The sequence below is a fragment of the Equus caballus genome, chromosome 30 (assembly GCF_041296265.1).
Source record: "Equus caballus isolate H_3958 breed thoroughbred chromosome 30, TB-T2T, whole genome shotgun sequence".
Taxonomy (NCBI): domain Eukaryota; kingdom Metazoa; phylum Chordata; class Mammalia; order Perissodactyla; family Equidae; genus Equus; species Equus caballus.
Genome location: NC_091713.1, coordinates 12,502,517 through 12,518,484, shown reverse-complemented (window position 1 = coordinate 12,518,484; position 15,968 = coordinate 12,502,517). Strand labels below are relative to the sequence as shown.

Here is a 15,968-nt window from a genome sequence, read left to right as displayed (position 1 = left end):
CGCTGCCTCAGCATGGTTTCATGAGCAGTGCCATGTCCGCGCCCAGGATTCGAACCAATGAAACACTGGGCCGCCTGCAGCGAAGTACGCGAACTTAACCACTCGGTCACGGGGCCAGCCCCAGTACTGTTCATACTTTTGCTTTTAACAATTATCTTTTAAAGAAATTAAAAAATTAGAAAATGTCTTTTATATTTATCCATATAATTAGCATTTCTGGTTCTTTTCAGTCATTTGCGTAGTTCAAAGTTTCCATCTGGTATCATTTTTCTTCTACTTGAATAGCTTTCTTTAACATTTCATATTATGTAGATCTGCAGATGCCAAATGTTTTAGTATTTGGTTGCTAGAAATTTTTTATTTATTTTGCCTCCACTTTTGAAAGATATTTTCACTGGATACAGAATTGTGACTTGACAGGTTTTTTTTCTTCCCAGTCTTTAAGACGTTCTTCTAGGGGGCCAGCCCTGTGGGTGAGTGGTTAAGTTCACACACTCTGCTTCAGCAGCCTGGGGTTTCACCTGTTCAGATCCTGGGCGTGAACCTGGCACTGCTCATCGGTCCATGTTGAGGCAGCATCCCACATAGCACAGCTCGAGGGACCTGCAACTGGATTATGCAACTGTGTGCTTGGGGGCTTTGGGGAAAAGAAGACGATGAAAAAAAAGATTGGCAACAGATGTTAGCTCAGGTGCCAATCTAAAAATAAAAAAGATATTCTTCTCTTTCTTGTCTTCTGCTTGCATGGTTTCTGATGAGAAATATGTATTAGTTTCCTATTGTTGCTGTGACAAACTGCCACAACCTTCTTGGCTTAAAACAGCATAGATTTATTATCTTACAGCTCTGGAGGTCAGAAACCCAAAATGGATTCACTGGATGAAATCGTGTTGTCAGCAGGGCTTTGTTCCTTTAGGAGACTCTAGGGCAGAATCCATTTCCTTACTTTTTTAAGATTCTAGAGGTTTTGTGGGAAGAGATTTCCTTGAATCAGGGCCTCCCAACATCTTTAATGTCAGCAATGGCTGATGGAAGTTTTCTCACGCTGTATCGTGTTGACACTGACTTTCCTGCCTTCCTCTTTCTCTTATAAGGACCCTGTGATGACTTTGGGCTGACCTTGATAATACAGGATGACCTTCTCATCTCAAGATCAGCTGATTAGCAACACTAATTCCATCTGCAACCTTAATTTCCTCTTGCCACGTATATAACATATTCACAGATTCTTAAGATTAGGATGTAAACATCTTTGGAAGGCCTTATCCTGCCTACCACAAAGTCTTTGGTAATTTTTATTTTTGTTCCTTGTTACAGAATGGTTTTCCCCCACCTCTGGCTGTTTTTAAAGTTTGTCTTTATTGCTGATTTTTTTAGGATTTTTATTTTAACGTGCATTGGTATATGTGTATATATGGTATATATTTGCGTTTGTCTTGCTGGGAGGTAGTTGACCTGTTGTATCTGGGAGTTTATAGTTATCAGATTTGAAGAACTTTTGGCCATAATTGCTTCAGTTACTTCTCTGCCCTGGCTCTCTCCTTTCCTTCCAGTACTCCAGTTACACATATGCTGGACTGTTTACTGTTGTCGTAAGGTCATCAATGCTCAGTTAGTTTTTTCAGTTTGGTCTTATATTTATTCAGTTGGAATAAATCCTCTTGTTATGTCTTCAAGTTCATCGTTCTTTGCTTCTGAGATATCTAATCTCATGCTATTTTCAATTCAAGTGAATTTTTCATTTCAGATACTGATTTTTTTATTTCTGCAAGTTTTATTTGGTTCTTTTTTTTGTATCTTGCATGTTTGTGTCCCCCCCAAATTCATATGTTGAAAGCCTAGCCCTGCTTGTAATGGTAGTAGGAGGTGGGGCTTTGAGAAGTGATTATGTCATGAGGGTGGAGCCCTCAGAAATGGAATTAGCACCCATATAAGAAGAGATGCGAGAGAGCTTGCCTATCTCTCTGTTCTCTGCCATGTGAGACTACAACAAGAAGTTGGCTGTCTGCAAACCAGTAGGAAGGCTTTCGCGAGAATCCCACCATACTGACACTCTGATCTCAGACTTTCACCCTCCAGAACTGTGACAAATGAGTATTTGTTTAAACCACCCAATCTTTGGTATTTTGTTACAGCAACCTGAGCAGACTAAGATCCATTTTTCTTTTGTATCATGTTTTTCTTTAATATTTGAGCATAGTTATAATAGCTGCTTTCGTTTTATTTACTACTTCCTCTCTTGTCATTCCTGGATCTGTTTCTACTGTCTTATTTATCTTCTGGTAATTGATTACATTTTCCTGATACTTGGTTGGTCTAGTAATTTTTTATTAAATGCTAGGCATGTATTGTTTGTTGTGATTGTTATGTTGTTTGGTGTGTGGATTTTGTGTGTTATTCTACAGAATATTTGGCTTTGTTTGGTAGACAATTTAAGTTTCTTGGTTCTCAGTTTGATCCTTTAAGGCATGTTTTGAAGCTTTGCTAGAGCTGATCTAGAGTCCCCATTACCTCCCCCCACTGGGGTCTCCAATAACTGTCCTATCCCAGATAGGCAACAACAGCTCTGCGCTCTTGCCCCGCAGACCTTGAACATCTCCTGGCCCTGTGTGAATACTGGGAATTGTACAACTCATAGCTCCCTGGTCCTTTATTTTGGCTTACAGACTTTCACACCGTACATGTGCTGCCTGTTAGCAAAAACTCAGAGAGACCTCAGTACAGGTTTCTAGCCTGCTTTTCTGCAAGGCTGTTTCTTCTCTGACACACTGCCCCTCAACTTTCAGCCACGTTAAACTCCTAAACTCCTATCTCTGTTTCCTCAACTCAGCAAGACTGATTGGCTTATGTGAGTTCTCCTTCCCAGGGCCCACAATCTGGAAATTGCCTTGGACAAATCTAGGCAGATTGTAAGGCTCAACTAGTTTGTTGACCTTCTTTCAGAGATCAGAGTCCTGTGCAACCTGTTGTCCAGAATAAGAGAACTATTGTTTCATATATTTTATCCAGTTTTCTGGTTGATTACAGCAGGAGGGTAAGTTTGGTTCTTGTGTACCAAGTCCAGAGGTGGAACTCTCTTTCCATTGGTGTATCAGTCTCCTTTGCTTTGCTTTTTGTAATATCACACTATACGAGGCTGGACCTGCCTCACAGCTTTTGGGCTGACTGTTTTCCATGATCTTTCCTATCTTGTGTCCATTGTGTTCTTCTGGATGTCTTGGACTCTGGTGCACTTTTCCCTCTGTACCTTTTTTCCTGCTGTTTGTTATGTAAATGTCCTCTCCAGTCTCTGCTGCTTTTTTCACTTGACTAGCACTTGTTCATCATTCCAGTCCCTGCTCAGCCTATTGCCTTTCTCCTTTCCTTATCCACTTCTTTCTCAGTAGGTAAAGGTTTCCCTTTACTGTTTTCATGAGTGACTTGATGGTATGGCTTTGGAGTCAGACCATGTAGGTTTGAATCCTGTCTCTTTCTCTTAATGTTTCTGGTATTTATTTAATTGCTTATTTAAGGCAAGTTATTTAAATACTTATTTAAGTGTCTGTCTCTTCATCTAAGGTTTTCTTGAAGGAAAGACTATATAGTACTTATCTTTATATGAGTCCCTAACAAAGTATCCAAAACATACTGGACACTAAAAGTTTACTTGAAATATTGTAACATTAAATTATGTGGCTTTTTCTAGGATTGGAATTCCCTAGCCTTCCTACTATAATTCAAACGTTGTTTTGGCAAGTAAAGTTAGGAGGAAAAGAAAACACATCAGGAAAGGTTTTCTGGTTTTCAGATGTTTATTTCAAGCAGTTTTGTGTTTTGATAATTTGAATCTACAGATTAGAGTTAATTGGTGTTGCATTTAATATTGAAAGCTCTGTCTTAAAACATGCTTTTGCATATTTTTAGTTAAAGCCTTATAGAGATGTTTGTTTTATCTGAAGGGTCCTAATCGGTGTTCATCTTGGAATGAGTAAGAAGATGTGTACTTGATTATCTTCTTCAGTAAGGTAGTTGTTACTTGGTAAAGAAAAAGGAAATGAAGTTGCCCTGGGTGTGTCTTCTTTTTATGCTGCATTTGTGAAAGTCCATGAGAGATTTGCTTAGCCTATAGGTGGAGTAGTGTAGGTTTTGGGTATGACTTGATATAAAAAATTAGGTGGAAGAAGTAATTTTCCATTTGGAAATCAGCAGCTCGTTTACACTGTATGATCTACAGAATGTGAAACTCATTAATGCACATCATGTTTGCCCATGTCTTTTTCACTTTGCGTTTAAAATTAACATTGAGAAAGGAATTTCACTGAGGACCACTTCAATAAGTACATCAGGCCGGGTGATAATAGCACATAGCTTTCTTGTATTTTAGGTTTGGCCAGAAGCCACATACATCACATTTTTGAATTATGTATCATTTACTATAGTGTGTATGTTTCTTGAGTTTTCTATAGCAAGCACCTATATGCTATGTTTATATGCACCTATATTTCTAGGGATGCAAGTGCTTTATATTTTTATGCACAAAGTTGAAATAACCTTCAGTATTAACTAAAAGTTCGCTGTGAATTACTGCAGAGGCCAACTTGTAATTTTATACCATGTAGATATTGGCTTTCTTCCTCCCAGGAGTATTCCACAGTATTTGTTTTATTGTCCTAAAAACATTTGCAGCATCAAGAAAGGAATGCATTGAGACTTAGTTATTTCTTTGCTATCTAAGGAAAGAAATTCTGATAGTCACTCCTTGTCTGACATGTATAAACCACCTAAAGTTACTTGACTTTCAGTTCATTGTCAAAAGGAGCAGTGTCTCAGAAATCTCAAAGCCAGAGCAATATATCTGCAGTTCAGTGACAACTCTAAATGACTCAGAAGAAAAGCTCTGCATCTGTCTAAAAAATAACCCATACTGGCTGCACTTAAAAGCAACCGAAACGCACATTCATAGCTAATTATAAACAAAAACTAGTTAACACTTTAAATAAAAGGAAAAATAGCAAAAAGATTTAGAGCCTAGACAAGCAGATGAAAGAGTTCTAAGTCGCCTTCCATCTGATATTACTCAGATGCAGCTCTGTCTCCAATTACCTGAGAATATGTGGTATTCCCTTCTGAAAGCTCAAGAGCAGAAAGGGCGTCCGTTCCGTGCCTCGGCTTACTCACAGTCATTTGGAACAAGATCAGCAGAAATATTTAACATTGCAAAAGAGTCTGGAGCCAGACGAGCGACTACAGACACTAATCACTGGGTCAAAATAGTAACTTAGTAGGACAGCAACCACCAGAAAATATTTGTGGAGGCTGAGATTTTGGGGAGGAAGTATTAATGCTGTTGGAGAAGACATCACTGAATGCCGACGTGCTGAAACCGAATCATTGAAACCCTATTTTTAACCAGTTGCATATTTAGAGGCAAAGGCTGTCCATGCCGATGGTCTCTTTGGTGGAACTGGACCTGAAAGGTGATCCTGTGCCCTAACCCTAAAATAAATAAATAGATGGAAACAAAAACTAGCGAGATAAGCAAATGAAGGCTGCCTCCTGAAAGGTTCAGTGTTTCTTTTCTCATGTGGTTCCAGCCACAGGCTTCCTCTGCCTCAGGTTGCAAAGCTCTAGTTTTCGAGATTTGAGGGGCGATAGGGAACCATCACTACAATAGTTGCAATAGTCTCATTAACGTCTAAGACCCGTGTGCCCCTGAAACACAGCAACTGATCAATCAACTTCCATAATGTCCGTTTATTTCTACAATTTTAGATTTTAGGTCTGTTCCCGTGACTTACTGATGTTCTCTGGAGGTTATTGGTCAGTACAAACCACTTTTTATTTTGCCTTCTTTCTTACATCACATAACCCTTTCGTTTCCTCTAGTATAAGTAGAGAATCCATCACTTTATTTCCCCGTCTTGGTTCTCACGCTTCTCCACTTCAAACTCTAATTTCAGTATATTCAGTCTCAGAACGTCCTTGTGGTAGAGCATCTCAAACATCGAGATATTAGTGGTTGCCCATAGTATGTACGGAGTTAAAATAGTATGCTTTAGAGGAGCATTACAGACTTTAAAAAAATCATTTTATCTGTTGAATTTCAGTAATTTCTCTTGAAATTTACAAAAGACATTGTCTTCGGGCCAGTCCAGTGATATAGTGGTTAAGTTCACACACTCTGCTTCAGCTGCCAGCGTTCACAGGTTTGCATCCCAGGTGTGGCCCTACACACTGCTCATCAGGCTGTCCTGTGGCGGCACCCCAGATGCAAAATAGAGGAAGATGGGCACAGATCTTACCTCAGCAACAATCTTCCTCAAGCAAAAACAGAAAGATTGGCAATGGATGTTTGCTCAGGGCCAGTCTTCCTCACCAAAAAAAAGACACTCTCTTCTCCCTACAGCAATTTCATTTACTGCTGTGCCTTCAAAAGAAGGACTAAGAGACTGTTAGCTTCTGCTTCTACTATACGCATTGGGAGTTCTATGAAAACAACAGCACACACAAATTAAGTAGAAATAAAAGGAAAGAAAAGATATTAAATGTATTTTAGCATTATTCCTTGATTTTGTAAAGGTCTGTAGTCTACTATGATATTTCTTGGCCTGTAATTTCTTTATGTTGTTATAAGGAGGCGTCTTATTGTAGTAATCTGTAAACCTCATTCTGAATCTGGATTCTATCTACAGAAGAATTACGAAGAAGGTATTTGGTGCTCCTACAATGGAAAAATTTTGCGTTTGGAAAGTAACATATCCCCATCTTTTTTTTATAGTCGTGGTAGTGTGGAGAGGACAGGAAGGACGGGAGGATTATTACTGTGCAGCAGGCGGCTTACACATTATTTAATCAGGAATCTTGATGAAAAAGAAATTACCCTGTTTTCATGAGAAAGAAAGTTATTAAATCAAAGTGATTAAAATCTAACACAACATAGTGGCTGATCTTGAATCAGACCCAGGTCTGCCTGACACTCAGTCTCATGTTCTAGCCACAAACACCGAGCCTGGTGGGATCTGAAAACCTTGCCAAGGAAGTGTGACTGTTTCGTGTGAGGTATGAGAGAAGCATTGTTCCCAGAGATCTGAGGCCAGGAGGCCCTTGGGCAGTGGTGTCCGTCAGGAGTCACACAGGTGCCTCTTTGAAGGTGCTGGGGGCTTCCTAGCGGGCCGTGGCCCAGGGAGCCTCAGGTGATTGGATGACAACACCTGGAAGATTGCTACAAACCAAGCCTTGTGCCTCTTTGTCTATTTTAAATGCTTTCTAGCTTTCCTGTAATTACTATTATCATGAATGAGTAAAAGGCTGCTATCCTCATTTGATAAGTCAGGGAAGAAATGAGCTATGTGCCTTAAAGAAAGGGAAAATTAATCTTACTTGAAGTAGAAAATTAGAATCTTTTATATCTCTTCTCATATAACTCATTTCATATGCTTGATTATAATAAACTTTATTGATAGCAGATTGTAAATATGTAGGAAACTGCTTCTAAAACTAGCGCTGGCTTTCAAAACTAGTCACAAAGCCCTCTTTGCATTAGAAATTAACTGAAAATAATTTTTGTGTTTCTGAAAAGATAGGTCAGGGAATAAAATAATTAGCAGTAAGATGTTTACATGGTTTAGAGACAATAATCTTATTTCTATGTCACCTTCAGCTTCTACTTGAAAAGCTGTGCATATGACGCAGATGACACACAGCCTGTCAAAGTTCTTACTTAAAACAGAGAAACACAGTTGGCCTAAGATTTTGGTCATTGCGTATGATTAGCGTAGGTATTTCCTAAACAAATGACAGAGTTATTTTATTCCTAAAAGATGTCTTAATTTTCACTAACTTAATTACGTTTTATTTTAGTTTGGAAGATTATATCCTCATTTTGGTTTCACTAAAGAAACCAAATCCTTCATTTGTCACTAAGTTGACATCATAAGTGTGTTTAAAAGAATGTTGACAACAAAATGTTGATGGTGTGTTTATATAAGCATTATGTTGGAAAATGGTATCTCAGTGTTCCCAGAAAACTGAATTGCACCCCAACTTTTAGGAAAGGTTTGCTTTCTAAGATTGCCATACAAAGGAAAATCTGTTCAGTCCATTGGATTGTTGACTCAACATCGAGAGTTGAAATGTGTACTCTAATGCACTTTCTTTGATCTCTCATTTGACTGTTTATCAAAGCTGATTACAGTTTGAATACACAAATCCTCTTAGCTTCAAAATCATGTAAAAATAATGGGTAATAGGGCATTTTTAAGTATTCTCTGCTATTCCAATTTGGTTTTATGATTGTCATATGGCTATTAGGTTTAGGAGCGGGGTCTGTTTTCGTGTTTTGTTCCTTTGGTAAGAAGCAATCTTCTGCCACATTGGATTAAGTGTATTTTCAGCCAGACTTGCTCAGGCAATGAAGCAAGAGCTGTTTCAGTACACATCAAAAGGCTTCGTTCTGAACGAGGGAAACTGACTTCATTCCACTCACCACCATTTAGGGGCTTATATTTTTTGAAAAGCTCTAAGTATGTGCTTTCTTTATATGCATATAAAGTTGAAACATCATAAAATAGCAGTTGACGTGTTCAGTTAAACATAATTATGTATTATATTGCTTTAAGAATTTCAAGAGTTTGAAGTCCAACATTTTCAAGAACATTTATTTAGCCCCTGCTAGTTATTGGAGGCACTATGCTAAATATTTTGTGTATGTTAACAGATTAATCTATTTGCTAAGATTACGTAGCTAATTTTAGTGGCAGAATTAGAAATAGAACACAGATCTCTGGCATCTCATTCCAGTGTGTTTTAAATTTCATAAATCATTTGCTTTATTCTTCTAAAACAGTCCAGAAATTTTCTTCCAATCTCAGTCTTAATCTCTGTATTTTACAAAAGAAAAGGAACCCGCGAGGGCGAGTGGAAGAATGTCCTTCCTGAGAATGGTGTGCCTTCTGGCGCTTTGTTGTTTTCCCTTAAACAAACTCGATGTGGTTCTAGAATTGCTTCTGAAAGCAAACCATTTTTCTGCTGGGCAGCGCCAGAGTAGATTTTATAAGACAATAAGTTCATCTTGGAGCCTTTTCAAAGTAAAATCATGGAACGTTTATTCTATGTTTTAATATGGTTAACGATTGACCTGTAAGTTTATGTAAGCAATCTAAAGTACAAAAAGGGAAAGGGGGAAAGGCCCTCGGCCGCCAGCCCGGATGATCCCCGCTCAGGCCTGACAGTCCTGGCCGAGAGTGGCAGGGTGACATTCCTTTATGGCTTTGCAGATCCTGTGCCGACCTTCGAGCAACACCGTCTTGAGGTTGTAAATCGTTCACCGGCCCAGGCTGGACTCCTGTGGTTTATAAGTAGTGATGGGGACACTTGGACAGTTCCCGAGGGACCGTGGGTTTGGTTTCGAGCACAGTTTCAGTTTTTTATAATCAATTTGTCCTGCTCCACTTTGTCTTCTAATTTCTCCAAACGGCCACAAGTGTGACCCAAAGGGGAATGATTATAGGAGATACCTTCTTATTTCACTATCCCAGGGGTTTTAATTGATTTTTTTTTTCCTTTTTTCTGTAGTTCGGTGATTTTCAAAATAGGTGTCACAAACCATTAGTGAAGCACGAAATCAATTTAGGGGGTCACAACTAGCATTTTAAAATCTAATAGAATAGACTGAAACTATTAGAGAGCTTTGCATGTAGTAAGAATATTTTTGAAAATTTGTGTCGTGTGTGTGTGTGTGTCTGTGTCTGTGTCTGTGTGAAGGGCAATACATACATTCCTAAAATGCTTGCTGGTCAGAAACATGAAAGTCACTGCCACATTTATTTTAGTGATGGAGTTCCTATGTTATTTTAAATAATTTGAAAATAGTGATGCAATCTCATTCCCAAATTTGATCTTCGGGTCGTGTCAGGCTACATTCTTTATTTTTAGACAAAAATGATAGCAAATAAACGAGTACACTGTCACCTCCCTATGAAACGTTGGTACTTTATCTTGCTCCTGTGTGGGAGTCATCTCTGGTGTGTTCACTTGTGGTCTGGTGTGGAGAACACTAGGGAACAAGGTCACGTACCGTTTCTATTTAGTTTTTCAACTTGATTTTTGTACTTTTGCTTGAGGTAATTGCTTTCAACTAATGATTGGCATTTAAATCCTTGACAGACACATTTGATGTGAATGTGAAATTAGCTGGTGTTTTGTTTTCTGAGGTTAATGTGACGAGCTTAAAGCAATTACTTAGAAAAGAAAGGAAATTACTTAGAATCTAAAAATTTTAATTGGTCTTGTAATATGTTTTATCTGTGTCTATATAATAGTATTAATGAAAATTAAATACGATCTATTCAATCATATCTATTCATAGATTTAACATAAACTTCTGACTGGAGTACATTAGATTGAATAGTGACTTAAAATATATCTTATGTTATTTGGATCATATTTTGCTTGAGATAGTATAACTGTCATTTGTCTCATCTCTTTTTCTTTTCTTGCATTTTTAGCTAAAATTGACCAAGAGGCAGAGGAGAACTCACTGACAGAGACTCATAAATGGTGAGAAATTACTTCCCTTTAATATATTTGTTCTCAGAATAGGCTTAGAAAGAGCTTAGTGTGTTTCATCTCAAGGAACCAACCCTTAACTCAATTTTTATTTCCAAGCATAAAAGAAAAAGAAACTAACAAAATAGTGCACTTTAATTCCACGTTGAATTTCTGAATTTTATTTTCGTGACTCTGGGTGATGTATAAATTTGTTGAGTACTGAATTATTAGCTTATTGCCTTCTCTTTTGAATAGGATTTAGGACTGTGGAAATATAAGAGAAAGGAAGATAGCAAAAACCTGTTTCAAGAAAAAACGGTGAAAGGTTTGGTTATAGGAAACTCTTGAGTCTCCACATTCAGAAGCAGAGTCGAGGTAGGAAGCTGGGAGCTTCCCGTGCACACAGCTTCCCTTCCAGAACGGAGATTTGCAGTCATTGGTGGGCATTAAAAAGCGTCTCAGAAATCACCCTGCTTCTCTGCTTCAATTTCCAGCTCTCCTCCTTTCTCTCTGTACTAGTCAGGCTTCTCCAGAAAATAGAACCAATGGCGGGGGTGTGTGTGTGTGTGTGTGTGTGTGTGTGTGTGTGTGTGTAGAGAGAGAGATTGATTTTAAGGAACTGGTTCACAGCGGGCCGGAAATTCTACAAGGAGTTGATGTTACAGTCTTGAGTCTCGGGGAACCAGTCTTCTTTCTTAAGTCCTTCCACTGATTGGATGAGGCCCATCCACATTATGAAGGGTAATCTGCTTTTTTCAAAATCTACTGATTTAAATGTTAATCACATCTAAAAAATATCTTCACAACAACATCTAGACTGATGTTTGACTCAAAACTGGTTCCATCACCTAGCCAACCTGATACATAAAATTAATCATCACACTTTCTAAAGAAATCTGATTATTCTTTTTTTTTTTTTTTAAAGATTTTATTTTTTCCTTTTTCTCCCCAAAGCCCCCCGGTACATAGTTGTGTATTCTTCGTTGTGGGTTCTTCTAGTTGTGGCATGTGGGACGCTGCCTCAGCATGGTCTGATGAGCAGGGCCATGTCCGCGCCCAGGATTCGAACTAACGAAACACTGGGCCGCCTACAGCGGAGCACGCGAACTCAACCACTTGGCCACGGGGCCGGCCCCGAAATCTGATTACTCTTGAGGGAAAATTTTGATTAAAGAAGTTCTGTGTCATTACTTTATTAGACAAGATACTATATATTCTGTAAAAAGATAGCACATATTTAGTAGTTGTTGATTTAATATAAAGTATTGTGCTGGGCAAATTGGTAAACAGAATTGGCTAGTTTCTGTGAGAAGCAAAAACTGAGATCAAGACCTTAAATTATAACAAACAGAAATCTTAGTTAGTTGCATGGAAGAAATACTGGCTAATGACATAATTGTAAGTAAAAGAGCTATCTTTTATAATTAAATAATTAACTGAAATTCAAAAGTAAAAATAAGAATAATGGATCATATGAAACATTCCTCAAAGAAGTAAGTCTCTGTACTGTTTTTATAGCCGTCTTACGTGACCTGGGCCACAGTCTAATAATTCTAAGTGGGAAGGGAGTGTAACCCTGGCCCTATGGCCTTTCCAGTCTGATCCTGCTTCTCAGGTGTGATAGCTCTGTGATTTGGGGCCAATCCCATAACCCCAGGATGACAGTCCTACTTTGTAGGTGAGAATTAAGTCAGATAGTCTTTGCCAGATGCTTAGTACTTGGTAAGTGATCGATAGATGTTAATTGCTATATTATTTTCACATTATTATCATAGTTAGAGATTACAAAAAGTTTAGTGGTAGAAGTAGAAACCAGAGTCAGATTTAGGCCTCAGTCCATGTATTTATTTGTTCATTTCCTATTCCTCACTGTCTCCACTGAATCCAGCATTGGGCAGCCTGGCCTGGTTATGGAGCGTAGATTTTGGTATCAGGTCTGTGTCCAGACTCCTGGCACTGTGGCTCCAAGGATTTACCATAACTGTTGAATTCATGTCCTTACCTGTGAAATAAGAGAAACAGTACCCACATTGTAAGTGGGTGGAGCTTAGTTCACAATAATTGGATTAAATGAGTTAAATATATATGTAGAATACCTACGTCATATAGGTTTTTCATAATCCCCTTCTTTGATGTTTACCAAAATACTTGAGCTTGGGAGACCAGCTTCCGGAATGAACCCTCTTCCCAACAAACAACCATTTAACTGGAGAAAATTATATAAAACGGTCATTTAACATTTCTAGAAAATGTTCTAAGTGCATCCAGCAAGTGGAGAATCATACGTTCAAGAAAATCTGCTAAATCTTGGCAAGAACAGCAAGAGTCTGTGGCATTTGAGCCACAACCCATTCTTTTCAACTGTGTCTCATGGAAACCACTCCAGGAGTTCCAAACCAGACAGGTACCCTCTCCCAAGCTCCCAGTCTGAGCCTGTCATTTCACCTGGGTCAGCAGGCTGCTAGCATCCATCACTCAGCCCTCCAGCTGAAGTTCTGTTCTAGACTAACGATGTAGAGAAAACAGGGGCTCCCTTCCTCAACCCAGCCCCCACTTGTAGGGCAGAAGCTCCACCCCAGGTGTGGCAGACCAAGAACATTGGGCCCCAAAGCTTTCACGCCTGCTGACTCCTACCCCAGGAAGGGCAAGCCGGGAACACCAGGGTCTACCCACCTCAGCTCCTGCTTGTGGAGCAGGAGTCTCACTCTGTGACAGTGGGCCACTGTCCCACCTCTAGCTTCAGCTCCTGTGCAGGGGCACAGAGCTCCTGCCCGAGGTCTGCAGCACAGTCTGAGGGGACTGACTTTATTCAGAACAGAGGAGAATTCCATGCCTCAAGGCTTTGTGGAGACAAAGGCGGTCTTGGTGAAGAGGGCACTCACAGCTGCAGGATCCCAGCAGCAACAAGCAAAGAGGTCAAGTAGTCAGAGTTTCGCAGAGAACTAGAGACGGAGACAGCCAAGAAGGGTCCTTCTGGGATCACAGTCCACCCTGGGGGTTGGGAAGGCTGTGCATGAGCGGACTAGGCTGCGCTCCCTCACGAGCCTCAGACCAGGATGTGGGGCAGACTGGAAACATCCCCCAGCTGCAGATGAGTGCATCAGTACGTGCTGTAAGCCTCCCTGGCGTTAGGGCCCTCACCGCAACCTCTGACCAACCACTGGCTGAACAATCAGCTAATTGTTCTGACCCAGGGGCAACTCCCAGGCAGCTAAATTTCAAAATACAGTCATCCTCAAGCCTGGAAGTCTGGAAGATTGCCTGCCCACAGTCTATCGAAAGCCACGGAAGAAGCCACCAGCATCAGCTGTGTCCACTGCTTCTCCTGAGCCTGTGTATGTGAGCGGGCAGAAGCATTTCTTCTGCTGTGCTGGGGGGTTCCACTCTGCTAGGCGGGCTGGCTCCTCTGGGGCAGTTGACGGAAGGACGGATTTGACCGAGATTCTAGGGGCTCGGTCTCCTTCCCAGCAGTGAGGCCTTGGCCATTTGATAAACCACCCCACTTGCACCCCCAACACTGGGTCACCAAATACTCTTTCTACCTGCGTAAACTTCTCTGGAACCCAAAGCCCCCCGCTTTTATGGAGGTCTTCTTTGGGCTTTGGTTGCCAAAAATCCTCCCTCCCACCAAATTAAAATGAAACACACTCTCTCTATTTGAGCTCTAAGTATTTACGTTGCCTCGGCAAGACCCTGAGGGAGAGGAGAGACCGGAAGGTGTGTGCAGGCACAAATCTTCTCAACTTCTATTTTTACTATGTTATATGTTATATTATATCTATATGTATATATTATATATATTGTGTGTATCTTCTTATTAAGCCAACTGAAATCCATTTTGGAGGTAAAATGGTCTATTACCAAATGGATTCCACTTGGTCTGCATGTTTAAGCCAGCAAAGCTGACCGCGCCCATTTTCTGCCTTCTCTCAGCCCTTTAACCTCGAGGCAGCAAACGCACAGGCAAGTTTCAGTTGCATGAATATTTTGAAAGCATCCAAATCAAAGGAGTTTGCTTGTGAGGTTCTGTTTTTATCTCAGTGATGCTGTTACAGCTCATGACATTTTAGTTCTACTTTACACCCTATCACAAGAGACCCAGTGACAAATCGGTGACACATGTAGGCACTTTAACTTTTGAAGTGGTTGTGACTCATTTACAGATCGTTGTGATGCGTGAATTGGGCTAGAAATGTCTTGAGGGTCATGTAGTGACTGAATAGCTTTTTCTATACCGAGAGAGAAGTTTCCCAAAGGTTCTGATGCTAGTTAGCATTCCACATGCTCACCAGGGTCTCTGAAAAAAGGCAGGCTCCTGTGGTGGACAGGCCCCCATAACTCCACTGCAGAAGTGCAGTTGGACGCACCGCGGACGTGCTCAGCCTCAGCTGCCTCCAGAGGGTATCGCCCCACCCTTCCTTCTCTCTCCTGGGGTTGTAGGAATGCAATTCTTTGTTCCTTGCAATATGCAGAGTTTCCTCAAGTGCAAGTGCAGACGGTCAGAGGCCTTACTAGAAAAGCATATGCATGTGAAAATGTTTTGTAAACTGCACAAACTCAAGTTACCAGCTTGCTTTGAAAGGAAATTATACTCCTTTGTCTTTACGTTTGAGTACTTTTTAAAAAAAAGTCTTGGCTCTTAGTCCATTTCAAATAGATAAGTGCACTTTTATCAAGAAAATAATTAGAATTCTTTTCTGTAGTAGAATATTATGTCTTTCAGATTATTTTATGATTTCCTAACTAAATAAAAATACTCAACAGAAACAATGGTTAGTATATTTTTTAAAGCAAAACAGATCTTTTTTCGTATTCCATGTAATAGTTTTATGTGTTAATTTTGTCTGTTTATTCACGCATTTTTGCTATTAATCTGAGAATTTGCAGGAACAAAAATATATAGTTTTTGGATAAATAGTTTGACTGAACTCATCAATTCTCCCAGAAAGTAAGACGCCTGAGCAGATGAGTCTTGAACCGCACCCAAAGCCCAAATACAAATCGGACGACACTTTCTCGTCTTCAGATGATTTTGCTGGGCCGGCCAAGCTATCATATTGTCTTACAAGACGAATTTCGGCAGAATCTTGCTAAGGTTGGCTGCATCCCCACTGTATGTGTTTATTTCAGCCTCTGCTTTTATTTTATTTTTAATTAGCATACACGGCTTTCTTCAATTGTGGAAAAATATCACCAGACCAAATATGATTGTTTTTATTTTCCCACGGAATTACTCAGTGTCTGTGTCAGCTCACAGACAGAGAATGTAGACATTCTGGATTTGTCTAATAAATGGTCATTCGGTTATATCTACATTTAAAGAATAATCACACTGGAAGTTATCAGATTGACTTCTGACACTCAAAGAGCCTTATTCACAAATTGTGGCTCACTTCACATTTTTCTTAGATTTTCTTTATTCTTCTTTAAATTCCATATTT

At 39.8% G+C, this 15,968-nt stretch overlaps 1 protein-coding gene across 1 annotated transcript in view; it reads left to right on the top strand.

Moving 5' to 3' along the window:
• Window positions 1–15,968, top strand: part of FMN2 (formin 2) — a 342,454-nt gene that overhangs the window by 254,675 nt on the left and 71,811 nt on the right. Inside the window, exon 15 of the mRNA XM_023632505.2 lies at window positions 10,485–10,536. Coding sequence (XP_023488273.2) covers window positions 10,485–10,536 — 52 coding nt within the window. The remainder of the gene's footprint in view (window positions 1–10,484; window positions 10,537–15,968) is intronic.